General features: G+C 34.4%; 1 protein-coding gene across 1 annotated transcript in view; it reads right to left on the bottom strand.

Moving 5' to 3' along the window:
- The window catches only part of CNTLN (centlein), a 205,264-nt gene that overhangs the window by 39,728 nt on the left and 148,889 nt on the right, over positions 1–16,647 (bottom strand). Inside the window, exons 15-18 of the mRNA XM_068422921.1 lie at positions 13,865–14,385; positions 11,133–11,307; positions 8,120–8,210; positions 7,250–7,470 (exon numbers count right to left, since the gene is read on the bottom strand). Of these exons, the coding sequence (XP_068279022.1) occupies positions 7,250–7,470; positions 8,120–8,210; positions 11,133–11,307; positions 13,865–14,385 (1,008 nt within the window). The remainder of the gene's footprint in view (positions 1–7,249; positions 7,471–8,119; positions 8,211–11,132; positions 11,308–13,864; positions 14,386–16,647) is intronic.

Genomic DNA, 16,647 nt, shown 5'->3' with positions numbered 1-16,647 from the left:
AAACCCAAGGCATCTATTTCTTGCATTTTAGTAGCACCTACATAGAATGGTACACAGAGGTGTTATTGCATAGTCAATCAGAATACTAAATCATACAATATTAAAAAAATTATGCAGCTACATCCTCTATTGTAATTCCTTCCCTGCAAGTTCAAAACACAGAAGAACCTCTCATCATAGAGAGGTCTATATTCAAGACTAGAGCCAATAAAATTTATTTTTACCACCATACCCAGGAGGTCTTGAAATTTCACTGAATTCAGTGGAAATAAGCACATGCATAAAGTGGTTAGTAAATCACTTTCATAGTTAATACTGGTAGTTACTAATAATGAATAATTCATGGACCACTCCAGTGAACAAGCCTGAGAGTACTGATCCAACTGCAACCCAAACTGATTTTCTATGACAATATATGAGAAAATCACACTGCTAGAGCTGAAACGTCATCTCTTGTCTACATATGAATAATTATACATATGAATAATTATTTCTAGATCAATGGATTTTTTTGGGAATGAGATTTGATGGTGAATAAATATTATCTGACAAAACCATACATTATCCACAGAACTTTACATAGTAGAGAAGGTTTGAGAACGCATCCTAGCTCTATATTTAGCTTTAATTAAATGAGCAAATCACAGTGAATTCAATGAAGACATTCCTGCGAGCACAAAAGAGAATGCTATTACAACAGTACTTGTTGAGCTTTTCGAAGTCTCAAATAGTACCCTATTCAGGAAATTTTTGGGGAAAAAACTGCAAACTGAGTTTTATTTTTTGTCTAATAATAAGACAAGATTCAATGCACAAGGAAAGTTTGATCAAGTCACAGGGAAGATGAAGAAAAATAAGCTACATATCACATGAAATCCATAAAGTAAAAATTACAGGATATATTCCAGTGTTTATTGTAATATATGTACAAGTATATTCTATTACTGTATTATACTATCAGATATAAATATATTAGAAATGCTCACAGATATGTGTACTATCTCTATTAGTAACATTACAAGAATATGCTAATCCTTGTGACACAGGTTCTTTCTTTTAATACAGAAGTACACTTTAGGATTTCTACATGATACAGCAATATATATCGTATTGATTGTAAGTATATTCTATGAAGTTCATGTAGTCTCCACAATTTTCTTTATAATATATTTTTCTAGAATTTACCTATCTCTAAGTTATTTCATTTTGACAGCAATATAATACAACTCTCATAGTTCTAGTTCATGCCAATGGTTCTCTTTAATTTATGAATGAGACTCATTTCCTACATGCAATGTACTTCAACTATTGTTCATCAATAATTCAACAGGTCTATTGTAATTTTTCTTCAGAGATCAATAAAAATGTAAAAGGTATTTTGCTTTATTTTTGTATTGTAATGACAGCACAGTTTCACAATGTAGTTCCGTTAACAGACCTACACTGTAAAATGACTTCAGGATGCTGTAAGTTTTAAAAGCAGCAAACTATAAAAATAAATAAAATAAAAAAAAAATTTTTGGAGTAGATGCATTTTAAAAGGGTTGTTACTTTCATGTTTAGTATTTGGCAATTCCTCATTTTATTTCCAAGTCAACTTCTCTGACAGACTAGAAAATAGAAATTTGAGAACTGTTTTATATCAGCAGCAATGCTGAATCAGTAGTTTACCAGAGGAAAAATTATATAGAGATTTCCCCATTTAGTAACCAAAAAATTTGAACAAACTTATTGAACCAGCTGATCATGTTTCATTCCAGGCAGAATTTTGGACTAGGATTTGAAAGAGAAGCATTCTAGTCTCACAGAGCATTGTCTGTCTTTGTTTCAAGCCTTTATCAGTGTGACATCATAGCCTGATCTTCAATTTATTAGGCTCAGCAAAGCTTTAATAAAACTACAACATATCAGAATCTATTCTTCTCAATATTGTTAATTAAAAACCTTCAAAAACTATAGATAGGGCCCCAAAATGGAACTTAAATTCCATAAAATTTAAGTCTGAAATACTTTACAGACAATTTTTGCTACCTACAGATAATGTTGCTGTTCAGGTCTGGAACACAGTGGTGAGCCCAGGAAGAATGGCTTTCTCTCAAGAGTACATAGATTGGGGTGTGTTTTGAGTTTTGAATTACCTACTGTGCGCACAAAGAGGTCTCTTCAAGGCATGCATACGCAATGATAACAGCAGTGTGAACTCAGAAGGAAAAAACATAGAATTTACACCTAAACAAATTTTGGGAAGACTTCAGTCTCATATTGGCACACAGTTTAGTTGAATTATTAGATAAACCTCTGCTGTCTTAGACTGTATTTGCAAACTCTGGAAAGGTCAGGCAGTGTATCCTGCTTTATCATACTTTTATCCCTTCTGGTTTACCTTTTCACTTCTGCTGCATTTTAAGGAAAAGTAGAGTAGAAAATTTGCTGTTTTGATTTTTAAATATTTTTGAGAAACTGTCTTTATTTCTCTTTTAATATTGTGCCCAATGATTATAGTTCCTGCAAATTAGCCAACACTACACTTATTCAAAGTTAGGAAAGGATAATCTGTATGCTTCTAAAGAAGGAGAGGGGGAAGAAATCACATTTCTCCTGATGTTTCTGGGAACAGACTTTTCCTAAATAGCTTTACAGAATTCTTTGATTGTTTCATTACACTCTGTGTCAAAGGTCGACAGTTGCAGAAATGATTTTGCACTGAGTTTGGCAGAAGTGTTAAATAGGGTATATTTAGCTTTTCAATTTTTTTTTTAAGATGGGTACGAGTAAGATGTTCCAGACTTAAGTGTGCCCTGTAAGAATGAAAAGGGACATTGTTGAACAGAACAGAATCAAAGTGAATTCTTATTAGATTATTTTTTTATTTATTAAAATATGAGGTCATTACAGCAGCTCTACCTTTACTTTTTTTTTCACTACTTGTATATATGAAAGTCAGAGTTCCTGCATATTACTGATGTAGTAGTAATCTCTTGCACAGCTAATCTGTAAAAATTACCATTTATGCTTAACTTAAAGTCTTCCAAATTTTAATTTTTCTAAAATGTTTTATAAAATTTTATCATTCAGATGTTCTGTAGGTATGATAAGTATCATCTGACGTACATAACGAAAAATATCTTTTCATGCTACCAGAGGAAAAAAAAAAAACAAACTACTTAATTTAGGAAAGATGACACTGAAAGCAGAAGCTTTTTTATGAACTTAATAAAAAAAAACCGTACAAATGCTCTGGAGTATTTCCATGAAAGAGGAGTCAAAAAAGGTAAAACCAGGACATAAGTAAAAGTTTTTTTGGGGAAAACAATTGGATATGTCTACAAGAATTTCTAACTGGACAACGTTTATGTAGAAAGTCCCCAGAAACTATTAAGACAATTATATATTTGCTGTAATGAACAAAAGTGAGGAAGTTCCAAAAGCAGTTTTAGCTTACTTCAGGGTAATTACAAACAACATCCAGTTCATGATTTCAAGCTTATTCCTAAAATTTACTTTAAGAAAACCACAGACATACAAAAATTGTTATGTAAATAACAATACATCTTTAAAGACTGATCCCTTCATGAAACTCAGAGTCAAGGTAAGATCTTTGTGTAAATAATAGTTAAGTCAATAATTTACAATGCATCTAAATTCATCATCAGTTCCTTCTTTGTTTCAGCGTAATTGAATAATGCTAAATTGGCTGGTTTACTCGTATTTGGGTACCATAAGAAGAGTGAAGCTGTGGTGCTGAATTTGCAGATGCAACTCTGAATTCTGAGCTGTTCTCTGATAGATTGAGCAGTAAAAAATAGTCAAGAGAATATGTAGAGAATAAAAAGCTTTCTCTAGGCCTTTACTCTTCTCTTTTTCATGCTCATACCTTTCTATGCTTGAAAAAATCTGCAAGATAAACAAACTTTTCGCAAGCAAAGTTTATTTTAAAAGCAGAGTATGAGCTCAGGGGAAAAAAGTTCCCTTAAAATTCAAAGAAAATTGAAAATTGAATGACTAAAACAAAGTTTGGTGAGATTTTTAAAATGCTAACAGAGAAAAAAAGTCGTAGGCTGAGTTACAGCTAAAATGTGCAAAGGCTTCTGAAAAAAATAAAAAAAAAAAGAAAAGCTTGATTTCTTCCCAATTCAGCAAAAACCTAATTACATATCTGCAGGAATGCATCTGAAAAACTTTACTCAAACCTTCACATTATCCTCTCCAAAGATGAGACCTACCGTACTTTTGAGCAGTGGACTTGTTTGTGGCCTTGACGTGAAAAATGACTTAACCTGCTTATGATTTTAATCTTACTCAATATACTTTGTCTGAAATTTTGCAACAAGAATGACACCTACTGCATAAAACTAATTATAATTACTGTGCTGTATGCAATATATACACTCTTCTTATAGGCAGTCACTTAGTGATAGAAATGAGTAGAGGGGGAAATAAATATTAGAAAAAAAATTTTCCTGGATTTTTCCAACAATTCCTTTCAGACATTTTTCTAAGAAACGAAGGAAATGCGAAATCCCTTTGCTACTACATTAAGTATCAGCTCCAGCTGCAATTTCTATACACTGATAGCAAAATTAACTACTGTACTTCTGTACAGACGGTCTTGACTCAGTGTTGATATGAATCCTTGGAGAATGCAAGCTTTGATTCTCACATGTGCAGCCACTTTATAGCCATTTTTGCAGAAATATGCAAAAAATTGCTTTTCTAGAAACAAAGCAAAGCAAGAAATCTACATTACTGCAAAGAGTTTGTGAGGCCAAACAAAAAAAGAACTTGAATCCAGCATTCTGAACTCCTGCAAGCAAACAAATATATCCATGCATACATATATGTATGCATGGATCTTCAAGAAAAACACACAAAAGCATGCACGTTCATACATTCTGAAAATTAACAGATGCCAGACAGCCCTTAGGTTGTACAAACTGTAAAATCTGTCTCAAAATGAACATCTGGAACATTTAAATCTTAAATCCAGAGTTGATCTTCTAGCACTAGATTCCTTGGGGATTATAACAAAGGACTGACTGCACAAACATCTGCCCTTGTCTGCTAATGAATTTATTTTCTTAGCTAAATTCAGGCAACATGGCATCTCGTCCAAGACATGATGTTAATGTTTACACTTGCTAGAGTGCTATACTTACCTTAGCCCAGCATTACAAGTTTACTGTCAATAGAAGATTCCTCAGAACTTTATGATTACATATGGAAGTTTATTTTTAGATATTAGTCTTTTTGGCACTTGTGAAGTGTTCAAGAGTCTCCCTAAATCCAGAGACTGTCTCAATCTTTTAGTTTTTAATGGTTTGTTTGCTTCTTTTTTACATTCTTCCTGTGCAAGAAAATTCTAAAATCTAAAGTAACAGAAGCATTGAGAAGAAACAATGGCAACAGTGTTCTTGCTAGTGAAAAAAATATATTAAAAAAATGTAATTTCCCTTGCAATATCTTAAAACTTCACTTCTAGATAGTACTTCTTATTAAAAAAAAAACACAAAAAACCCACACAAATGTGTGCTTTACAACCCTTTGATCTGTCTGAATCACGGTTCTCTGTCTAAAACATGCATGTACCCTGCAGTGACTGTGTAGGTTCTTTACCTCCTTAACTTTCACTTGGCAAGTAGCCCAAACCTCTGCTTTAAATTTCCCACTTGGTAGCACTAGTATGGCACCTAAAGAGTAATTAGTTGTAAGAAAGGGAATTTGAATTGGTTGCTGAGAAGGAAAAAAATGTACATGCCTAATAAAGATTTTTCCTTGAGTAGCTGCAACACCATGTATTTATTTTTGCTTAGAATGCACCACCCTTTAAACAGACTAATGACCTTTTTTTATTTTAACTTTCCAGAAAGACTGAGTGAAAGAAAAGTGGTTTGGCTTTAAGACCATGCTGTTTCACTGTTAGTCAGTCTTTTACATTACAGCAGCACTTATCTTGACACAAATTTTGCCTTTTTTTTTTTTTTTAAACAGCTTCCCGATAATGGCCTTTTTTATTTTATTTCTCACATTGCTCTCCTCTGGACACCTAAGGTGTAGTCTTCTAGGAAAGCAAATCATGAAGATGTCTGAGCAAGCAGAATATCTTGCCTAAATTACACATCTAACTGTCTAGGAAGTTTATACTGTCCATGAAACTTTACATTATGATACTGTTTGTGAGATAGGCAGATCTCCATTGGTTCCAATGACTTTGGAAACTCTTTTTGAACAATTCATTACATATATATAGATATGCAAAATGAGTAACAGGAATGAGGTTTTCCCTCTAGAAATTAGCAGTTCCCCAGCCCTAAGAAAGCGAAAAGTGCTGCTCCTGATACTGCTTCTGCCTTCTGTGCAAGGACAGAAATGCAGAGAAGTTTGAGAAGGAGGGGATTTGATTTGTTTTTTAATGTCTGCCTCCTTCCAGCAAGTCCATCTGTTGTAGCACTATAATTCTGGAAGCAGGATGTGCGTGTGACCAACAGGAGGCAATTACTGCAAAAGTGTTTGTTGATTCAGCTCTATAACGGGCAGGCCAATCACTACAGTATGAACAGAAAAGAATTCCAGCTGAGGAGGTGCATATAGATTAACACAAAATATATATATATAAATGAGAATGGGGAAAACCAGAAACGAGTACTAGTATGGAAAAGGATTAAGTAGGAATGAAGACTGAGGTAGAGAAGAAAGCTGGCACCTTTGAGGCTGTTAACCAAGTAGTTTAGTAGTGTCTATTTTCATAAATCTTGCTCTCTAGCTTTCCACCTTGACAGACAGAGATGGAATTAAATGGCTGTGGAACTGGTCTGAGCCCCCTTTGGAAGTAAACTCCAGTTACTTTAGCACTCCACTCGTGAGGCATATGGACACAGATAGTTTCTCCAAAAGTGCCTGTTCTTCACAGCGGAATGGGTGCTAGTTCATGTGAACTGACCAGATTCTCAGAAAAGTTCTCAGACCAAGGCTAAAAGTGAAACTTCCTTCACCCATCTGAATGCAGGTAAAATGTCAGCATGAAGACCACTTCTTTTTCAGAAGGATTAATGAATTGCGTTGATACAAGAGTAATCAGGCCTCAATATCATTTGTACATAATAACTAATTCATATAAAGCATGCTAATATGTAACATTTAATAATTTTGATCATAACAAATTAAGAGACAAAAATCAATGTTATCAAAATCTCATAGAATTACAACAGAATTAAGCTGAACATTGTAAGACACCATAAAGAAAAGTACTTACCTCTATGGTTAGTTTACTAGTTTGAAGTCTCTGATCAGCCAAACGTAGCTGAGTTGTTAGTTTTTCAATGGTTTCTTTAAATTCGATCACAGAAGACACTGCTGTCTTTTTTTCATTCTGTAAAACAGCTATCTGCTGCTGCAATGACTTAATTCTTTCCTGCAGTAGAGTAAGAGAGTAGCCCGGTTTCTGGACAATATTTCTCCTTTTTGTTCTGTTCACTAAACATAAAATGGCATGTTACAAAACTGACAGATCATCATAAATAAGATTATTTCTGATTTTTCTTTGGCCCTTCAAAACACTGTTCTAGCATCTAAAATATTTCTCATTAAGCAAACTGATAAATTAATTCAGTTAATCTATAAGTGCTCTATGTTGTTCTTTTTCTGAAGTGCCAACTGTGCAAACTCAACAGGGACCTGGAAGTTAAATGTGGCTCAAGTTTCTGATCGGTCTTAAAAGAAATAAAGGCTTCAGGGCCTTATTAACAGATTTTTTTTTAAGGTATAAGCCAAAATACAGTTAATTTTGTTTCATTGGCTGTGTTGATAACAAGGGGCAAGCAAGAAGAAAAGGCAGTGAAAAGCCTTATTTTAGTCAGTAGATTCAATAGATTGGACTTGGTAAAAATAGAGTATATTTTAACTGTGTGAAAAGATCCTGTTTGACAGTCACTTTTTATATGACAATTTCACTTTAAAACAATGAGATAAATCTTTGAAAATGTACTCACACAAATTTAAACAAGCAAATCCTGCAACAACATATAAGTAGGTTTTGTAATATAGAAGAGGTTTTGGAATATTAGGCAGGAATGCTTTGTCAATCTTACTTATGAAGTTGCTAAAAATATTATAATATTCCTACCTTTGCTTAGAATTGATGGATAAGACGTTACGAGACAGAACATCCTCCTCTTGGAATGCAACTTTTCTAGGTCTTTATTCTGTGAATGGCCCTAAATAAAAACCAGAAGTACAAAGCTAGCAACTCTACATTATGGCACACCAACCAAAATACTCCGAAGTTTTCCAGTTAGAATTGAAATAACAAAAATTACTTCAAATAAAACACAAAATTCTAATGATTTTTAATTTGAAAATCAGTTTTACAATATCAGCTAGCGAAGAGTACAAATTTCTTTCTTACCCATCAAATGTAGAAGAAATAACAAACTGTGATAGGCAAATTATAACCCTTTCCAAAGAATCTCAGAGAAAAACAAAATTTTTGTTAAGGTCTACTTTATTTTTTAGATAAGATATGAATTTACTCATAGGGAAAAAGATGGTGTGTATTACTTGAAAGTCTAAAATATCCTATTTTTCAACATATTTAAGTGAAAATATAAAGGAATAACGGAGGAAGATCAGATTAGACAGTGAGCTGTAACGGCAAAATGCATGAATATACATGAACATGCAAATACAATCCCTGTGTTTGCACAGAGTTTAACAAAAGTCAGTTGCATGCCTTTTAAATATTTGATTTGAAAAATCAGCTATTTCCAGAACCTATCAAACATTCAACGACAGAAGCAGAGGCTGAAGAAGAGTGCTGCTTGCAATATGTAAAATGAAAATGGCCAGAGCACAGCTTACTCCAAATTCAAAGTACTATTTTCCTGGCTCTTAAATGCTCAGCGTATTTCAAAACACTTTTGTTCTGGAATTCTGCAACATTTATCCAATTTTTAAAGCCTTCAGTTTGCAATTTCTATGTGATATTATGCAACGTCTTTCTAGAAATATTCATAACTAAAATAGCTGTTCATCAAATTTAAAAGACTAAACAGCAACATATTGTCTCTTAGCTGCACTGAACAAAATACTGACAGTGTATAATAACTTAGCCATGAACTATAGATTTGTACAATCACCACACAATTTGAAGGACAGGAAAACAGGATATGCTAGAAAAAAAGAAAAGAAATGTAAATGCCAACTTGTCAGCCTAAATCAAAGCAAAGGAAAACAAAGGAGGTCAAGCTCGTGTAGATCTGTCTCCTTCAAGTAGTCTCTTAATTATTTTATTCCATGTCTGAAAGGCAACAATGGTAACCAGTACTAAGTCCCTATCAGTATGACCAGAGGATCCTACAAACACTCAAGACATGTAATGGAATGACCTACGCTAATCTGAAATGGTGATTATATGTTACAGCAGAGGATGAGCAAACGATCCATGCCCGCAGTGAAAAGATGGAGATCTCCACTCTAGGCCACAGCTCTGATAAATGTATGGGTTGTAAGGGAGTGCAATAATTTTCCTGATACTGCATAGGGTATTATTTATACCATGGGGGGCAAAACTGAGGAAGTCCTTGTGTCATAAATGATCTCATCTCCAACCCCAGGCACAGCTCAGGACTTAGGAGATTTCTCTGGCCTCTCTTTGTATGAGAATACCATGACCCAGCTGGAGTGTCCTTAAATCCTCAGGAAGGACTTAAGATTTTTGTTAAAATTGGTGTTCCCAATTGTCAATGCGAAACCTTTTTGTAATTCTATCTTCTATACTCCCAAACTATGTTTTCAAGTGCTTTTCCTGCAACAGGGGACTTTTGTTGAAGCGTATTTACTTGCTTAGGGCTCTTGGGATGCTTCCTGTGTATAGTCCAAGACCACCAGTCTGTTACTGGTTATGTACAGATATATTCTGATACTGATATGTATCAAAATATATCTGTGTTTGTCTATTCCAGTAGGAACAGAGAGTAAATGCAATATAGGCAAACAGAAGAGGTACTGTCTGTGTCTATGCTACCAAGCAAGAGAGACCAGAGCCTCCTGGATTCCTTGCCTTGTATATCCTCACTTAGGAGCAACAGGAGATAAAAGGAGTAGCACACTCTGTCAGATTTTCATATATATCACGTGTAACTACTCATACTGCAATACCGGCAGATGGTTGCAGAAGAATTTCCCCTTTTTTCAGCTTTTCTGCCATAAAAATAGATCTTTTGATGGAAATACACAATCAAGAATATATAACAAGACCAGAAAGGTTGTATTTGCTTTAAAATTTTTCAGACTAAGAAAATATAATCTGTTTTCCAACTCTTTATTGTATCACCATACATAACAGAATTTCAGACTAGTTTTCTAACAGCAGCAAGTTGTTCAGTATTTCAGTGTTCTGTTTCTTGAACTAAGAAACAACAATATCTGCTTGTGTTTTAAATTTCATGAAGTGATTTATTTGGGCAAACATAGGAGGGAAAAAGTGTTAGACACTGTTCAAAAGTCCAAAAATGAGCCTCTAAAGATCTGGGAAATGACTAGCTGGCCCTATTCTGTGAGAAAACAGCATATTGATGTTAGGAATGAGACAAGGGGTTCAAATCCCAGATAATTAATGTAAATAGGCTAAGAAGAACCTAGAAGCACACTCTTCTCTAAGATAGAATCTGCTGGACAGAGACAGAGCCAAACGCATCCTTCCAAGATGGAGACAACTATTTCTGCGCACACCAAATGAACTGAGAGGTGTTCATGCTTGATTAGCTAGTACATCATTTTGCTAGAGGGGAGGAGGGACTGTTGCTGTTTCCTTGTTATGGGTTGGGTCACCCTGTTCTGTATGGCTTTTCCGATTGAGAGAGTTTAATGGGATGTCTGTGGCATTCTTTGGACTGTGAGAGAGAAGGACTAGCTTACAGCAGCTTTACATCTTTTAATCAGCTTTCGCACTTTCGCAGTCTAATTGTTCAGAAAATATTCTAAATGATAACGAAACTACCCGTTGAATATCTGGAAGCAGATTTTCTTTTCGGTTTACAACAAGAGTTAAATTAATTAAGAGTGGAACAGCAGTGATAATACTAACTATTAAACTTCAACACTTTGCACAGGAGAACAAAACAAGTTCTATTACATACCTTTTTATTATACCGCTGGTTTTTGTCTTGTAAATCAACAATGTTGCAGGAGTTTTGACTATGTTGTATTTGCTTTTTTCCCTGTTGTTTAATTCTGTCTGGCAGTGGATCAATGTTTTGCACTGTCTTCATAATCACTGTATCCAAACTTTCAGAAGCTGGTATTTCAGAGTCACTAAAACAGCACATTCAGGAAAACAAAACAAAAAGCTAAACACTAAAAGTTCCAAACAGCCTATGCTTGAGCACACAGAAAATAAAACATGCAAGAAAGAAGAGAAACTAATATAAAATCCAAACAGTACTAAGTTGACTTATTCAACAGATGTTTATAAATATGATAAAGAAGAAAACTTTGAAATCATCTTATCAAGTTCTACGCTGTCAAATAGAATCTCACTCTGCAATGTACGGAGGTCTGAGACTTTAACTGCTTTTGCTGCAGTCTAGAGAAGTGACATACATGAAAAACTACTTGATAGTACTTCTAGTCTGTGAATGGCTCACGAAGATACACTACGTTTCTACTTCCCTTCATTTTCATATTTTATAACAAAACAAACAAATGCACAATACTTCACTCAGTAACATTTTGTTTCAATTGAACTTTATTTATAGTGTTGACTGATACAAATTCAGAAATCATACTTCAGTGAAATCTGTCATAGCATCCCTTTGGAGTGCTTTTAAATTCTGTAAGCTTGGTAGTCCTACTGAAATTGCCTGCCATTCAGAGAAACTGGACCCGAAACTTTCATTCTACTTCAAATTTTTCCTTAAACTTGCCCTCATTGTGCTCTTAATTTCCAGTTTTTCATTGCCTTGCCCCAGATTATCATTTGTTTTCTGATATTCAGTGAAGTCTATCTTAAAACATCAAGTCTTGGATACATCATTTTCTACACCATCAGTGGCTATTCATCATTTGTGCCAACGGATTTGTGAAGGAATCCCTTGACAGAAGGTAATTTTGATTTGTTACTTTTTAAACCAAGACATTTAAAAAGGCACAACTGAGTTCAAATTACGGTGCACCGTCATAAAAATCAATGGTTTAGAGATGGACGCTATCTAACCAGAGAAAAGGCCTCAAATTGAAGATAAGTTTTCATACAGAAACATGTTTATACTTTCCAAAACCTGTCCTGACACATTGGTACGTCTTATTGACTAATAACAGAAATCAATGTAATAGTCTGAAGGTGCTGCAGTAGCACAGAGATATTTTTAGCTGATATTTTAGCTGATTCCCATCACCTGAATGCTTTCAAGGAATGTTCTATTTAGAAAATGGAAAGCTTGAATCTAGAAACTCAGAGACAGCTACTAGTGATAAAGAACAGTATTTATTAATAAGTAGAAGAGGGAGCTAAATGAAGATATTTCGCTAACTTGTTGGGAATGACACCTTGAAACATCACCTTCAAAAATGTTCACTATTCTACAAGAATTCCATAACCCAATACTTGTACAATTATCGAAAGTAGTATTTATGACTAGCTATGACAACTGAAGTCATACAACTACTTTCCACTTCACTTCAAACTCAAATTGCAGTGAAAATTTGTTAGCTCAATTTTGTTCTTGAAAAGCAGAACATAGTAAATTAAATAAAGCACTAATTGCAACAGAAAAACACGTATTTTTTTTCTGTAAAATCAGATCTGCAATATTAAATTAAACAGAAAACCAACCACTTTACACTAATGATAGCAACTAACAAAGTACGTGGCTCTTATTTTCTCTCTCAAGATACTGTGTTCAGGACCCCCTCATTTTGCATGGGGAAAAGCAGCAGAAGAATTTCATTTGCCACTGTTGATTTGCTCCATATGACATATAAAGCCAACATGAAGCCTACGAAGAAAATTCCATTTTCTTTACTCTTTTGTCACCTTCTCTATATTTTGGATAAATACAGGCTTGAGAAATTTCTTTGTATGTCTCTTAGGATAAAGTGTTGAAAGACAAGGTGTGATACCCATTCACCTAGTGGCTTACTGCTGCCTCCTCAAGTATGTGTGGACAAATAGAAGCAGTAGCAAAAATTATAAATGTTTATGAAGCTTTCCAGTGCAATTTTCCGAGGGCCTTGTGACTCATGACTGGGACTCTATGCAGTAACAATTACCTTTAAAGAACTGATTTTTAACCATCATTCAATTAAAGTTAGTACAATGACTGTGCATAAAACATACACGAAATAATTAGTGGGGATGGTTCTTAATTTAAAGGATGTTAAACAGCTTGTAGACATCTGCTAGCAAGCTGAAATGGGTCATTCAAAATTTATCTAACTAAATTAAGGGGAAAAAATGTTTCTCCTCCCGGGTCGACATGTCACAAGATAACTAAACTGACTTAGTAGGCTTGCCTGGGAATCCTTAGCTGTCAGTGGTGAATACGCAAAGGGCCAGCAAATTAAATCAACCTGCCAAACTGTCAATTTCAAGCCTCATGACTGCATGAAAATAGCATCACTGGAAGAAATCAAGCATTGCCTTCTTTTGGGTTTCCTGGCACCTATTCAAATACTCATGCAGTTGTGGCTAATTTTGCATGCAAATTTCAGTCAACAAGCTCAGAACAAGACCTCCCAAGATATTTCAAAGGATCTGACAGTATTTTTTTTGAATACCAAATCAACAGTAGTTGAAATTCAATCTCCATTTGCTAGTGCTTTACATATGCACAGTGTCCCCTCTACAGGGCTAAGTTAATGAGAGCCGTACCTGCTTTCACTCACATCCTCCCAGCCGTCCTTACTGAAGTTCTCAAATACATTACTCATAACCTTGATGGACTGTTTGAGAAAAGCTCCATGATGTCCCAAAGAGCTCTTTTTCTTGGCTGTTTTTAATTTAACCTTGGTGCCTGTTACCTTGCAATTACATTGCCCAGAGGTTGCCATTGCTTTGGCTTCATCCAGCAAACACTTCAGCTCCTGCACTTGACTCAGCAGATCTTCATTTTCATTTCTCAACCTGTTAGCTTCTGCTACTTGCCTCTTCAAAGAGGCAGCTTCTTCTTCGTGTTCATCAATCACTAACTGAAGTTCTGCTTTGTCTTTTTTTATTTCACAAATCCTCTTAAGCAGTGTTTCCAGCTCTCTTTCTCTTGTGTCTGCTTCTTCCTTTTGCACTTTTAGAGATGCTTTCAAACAATTTTTCTCGTTCAGTAAGTCTTTATTTACTTCTTTCTGTTTTTTTAATTCCCCTTCAATAGCTTTCAATCTTCTTTCTAGCTGTTGTACCTAACAAAAGCAATTTTGACATTCATAATATTTCAGCCTATCTAGTAGAAAAAAAACTGTGTTTTCAAATGTATTTATTATATGACAATAATACTACATTAAGCACAAGGACAAAAGCAATCTGAGTCCTTAATTTAAAAATAATTCTAACATCGTGCAGATGAAAACATTTTAGCTGCAATAATACAGCTGTTGAACAAAGGGCAGATGGTAAAAGAAGTTAAAATTCCAGGCAAAGTGACACAGAAGTTTAAGTATGCTAATGAACCTTCCTGATGCATCTTGAGCTCATTACTGATTTGGTTATACATACTAATTGAATTTTAAAAAACATTTTCAGAAGGAAAACTATTTTGAAATACAGAAAATTTTGCACTAGCGATCTAAATCAACAAGTTCTTTCAAGTGTTGTAAATACACAAATTAAATATTAAATCGATCTTCCAAAATACACCAAACAAATCATAGCAAGAGATATCAGCTTAGCACCTAAAGAATATGAAGGCTGAAATGTATTTTCTATTCACAGAAAGGGAGTTTCTATGCTATTCCAATGAAGCCACTTTACTAGCTTCTCATATATAGTTTGAAGAAACATATTCTACCTATATAGGATGCATATGCTTGGTTTGTAAAGTCCTTTGAGGTTTACACATATTCAAGGCCATTAACAATAAACTGATTCTCAATATTATTCTGGAATATTTGCTTAAAGTTACAACCAAACTCCACAATTTCCAGAAATAAGGGGCGATTTTCATTTTAGCAGATATCAAAATGAACGTCTAGTCTTTGAGATTTCCCCAGAAGCTTGCAAAGGGCATCAGAGTGAGTTTTGTGCTCAGTAACCATTAGTCATGTCAGAGAAATATTTTTGGTTGGTTTTGTACAAGCTCTATCCCCACTCTTTCACTGGGGGAAGTGCCAGGTGCTCTAGATTTTTCTGGACACGGGTAGAAAAGACTATTTTTCAAGGAGCTATAGCAGAATGCACATGGTCAACTTCAGCTACTTACCTTGTAAAATACTGGCCAATTCCATCACTTTGTAGCAATATGAAATATCAAAATTTGCTTTGACATTGAAAATATTGAAACCATAGTATTTCTAAGTGAATGCTATATGTTTTTGCAAGGACATTTTGCCAATGCATTTAAATTATTTTAAAAGTTATGGAATGATTTACCAAGTGGGTACTACAGATTTGATTCAGATAAATGAGAGGTCTTTAATGTACAGAGTAAATTAGGGCAAGAGCTGCTCAATCTTAATATAGATTTGTTAATTTGATATTGAATTTGTGAGTTTGATAGCAAACCTTTAATATCCATTGCCACCTTCCTTTATGGAAATTCACAGCACTCCCACAACGAAGAGGGATTGCCTTATGGCTACATATAGTTATTGAGTGAAATTAGAAATAAAAGGGATTTTTCCAAATGCTTCAATGAAACCAAGGTTTATGATTAAAATCATAGTTTCTACTTTTCTCCTCAACGATAAGGAGTTAGACTAGTACCTTTCTTCAATCACCTTCCTAAACTGAGATTCTGCTATTATTTTCTCAGTTCTTTAAAGCAACCTTTTGCACTCACTAGCACTTAAAGTCATGTATGACAGCTAGAAGGAAACAATCAATGAATAGCTTCTACACCTATCCCTAAGGTACCATCATAACTTCGTATATCCATAGAGATAAAAATTATGTAGTACCTGGCAAACAAAATTATAGCTCTGAAATATAGATGATAAGCAAGCATAAACTGTGTGACATTTCAGATGGTAGCATTCATATTATTTCAATTACTCACTCTACCTTAAGATAAATGAATGTGAGCACTTCCTATTCTGTGTGTTATTATTTTAACATGATGTTTGTCATTCAGTAATAACGAGATGACAGCCTTCATTGCCTGACCATATGGCAAGTGTTACAAGTATATGCAATCACATCATCTGCTGTAAATTACCATACTTCCTACAAGTTAATTCACAAATAAAAAACAGACATACCCGAACTGACATTCAAAGTTATAGATTTGTATTTATTCAATTTAAGCATGCTTTTAAAGATTCATAAGTAATTAAACAAACATCGTTTTTCAAAATGACAAACAAAAGGCATGGTACTGTTTGAAGGATGTCTTGTCTTTGCAGCAAACAAAACATATGGTAAAATACAAGTGAGCCCTCTTAAGTGAACACCTGTTAACATACTAAACTACTTGTGTATATTACAAATATCAATACAAAGAGCAACTA

This window comes from Nyctibius grandis, chromosome Z (assembly GCF_013368605.1).
Source record: "Nyctibius grandis isolate bNycGra1 chromosome Z, bNycGra1.pri, whole genome shotgun sequence".
NCBI lineage: Eukaryota > Metazoa > Chordata > Aves > Nyctibiiformes > Nyctibiidae > Nyctibius > Nyctibius grandis.
The sequence above is the reverse complement of the archived record's forward strand: the minus strand, read 5'-3'. Positions and strand labels throughout refer to the sequence as shown.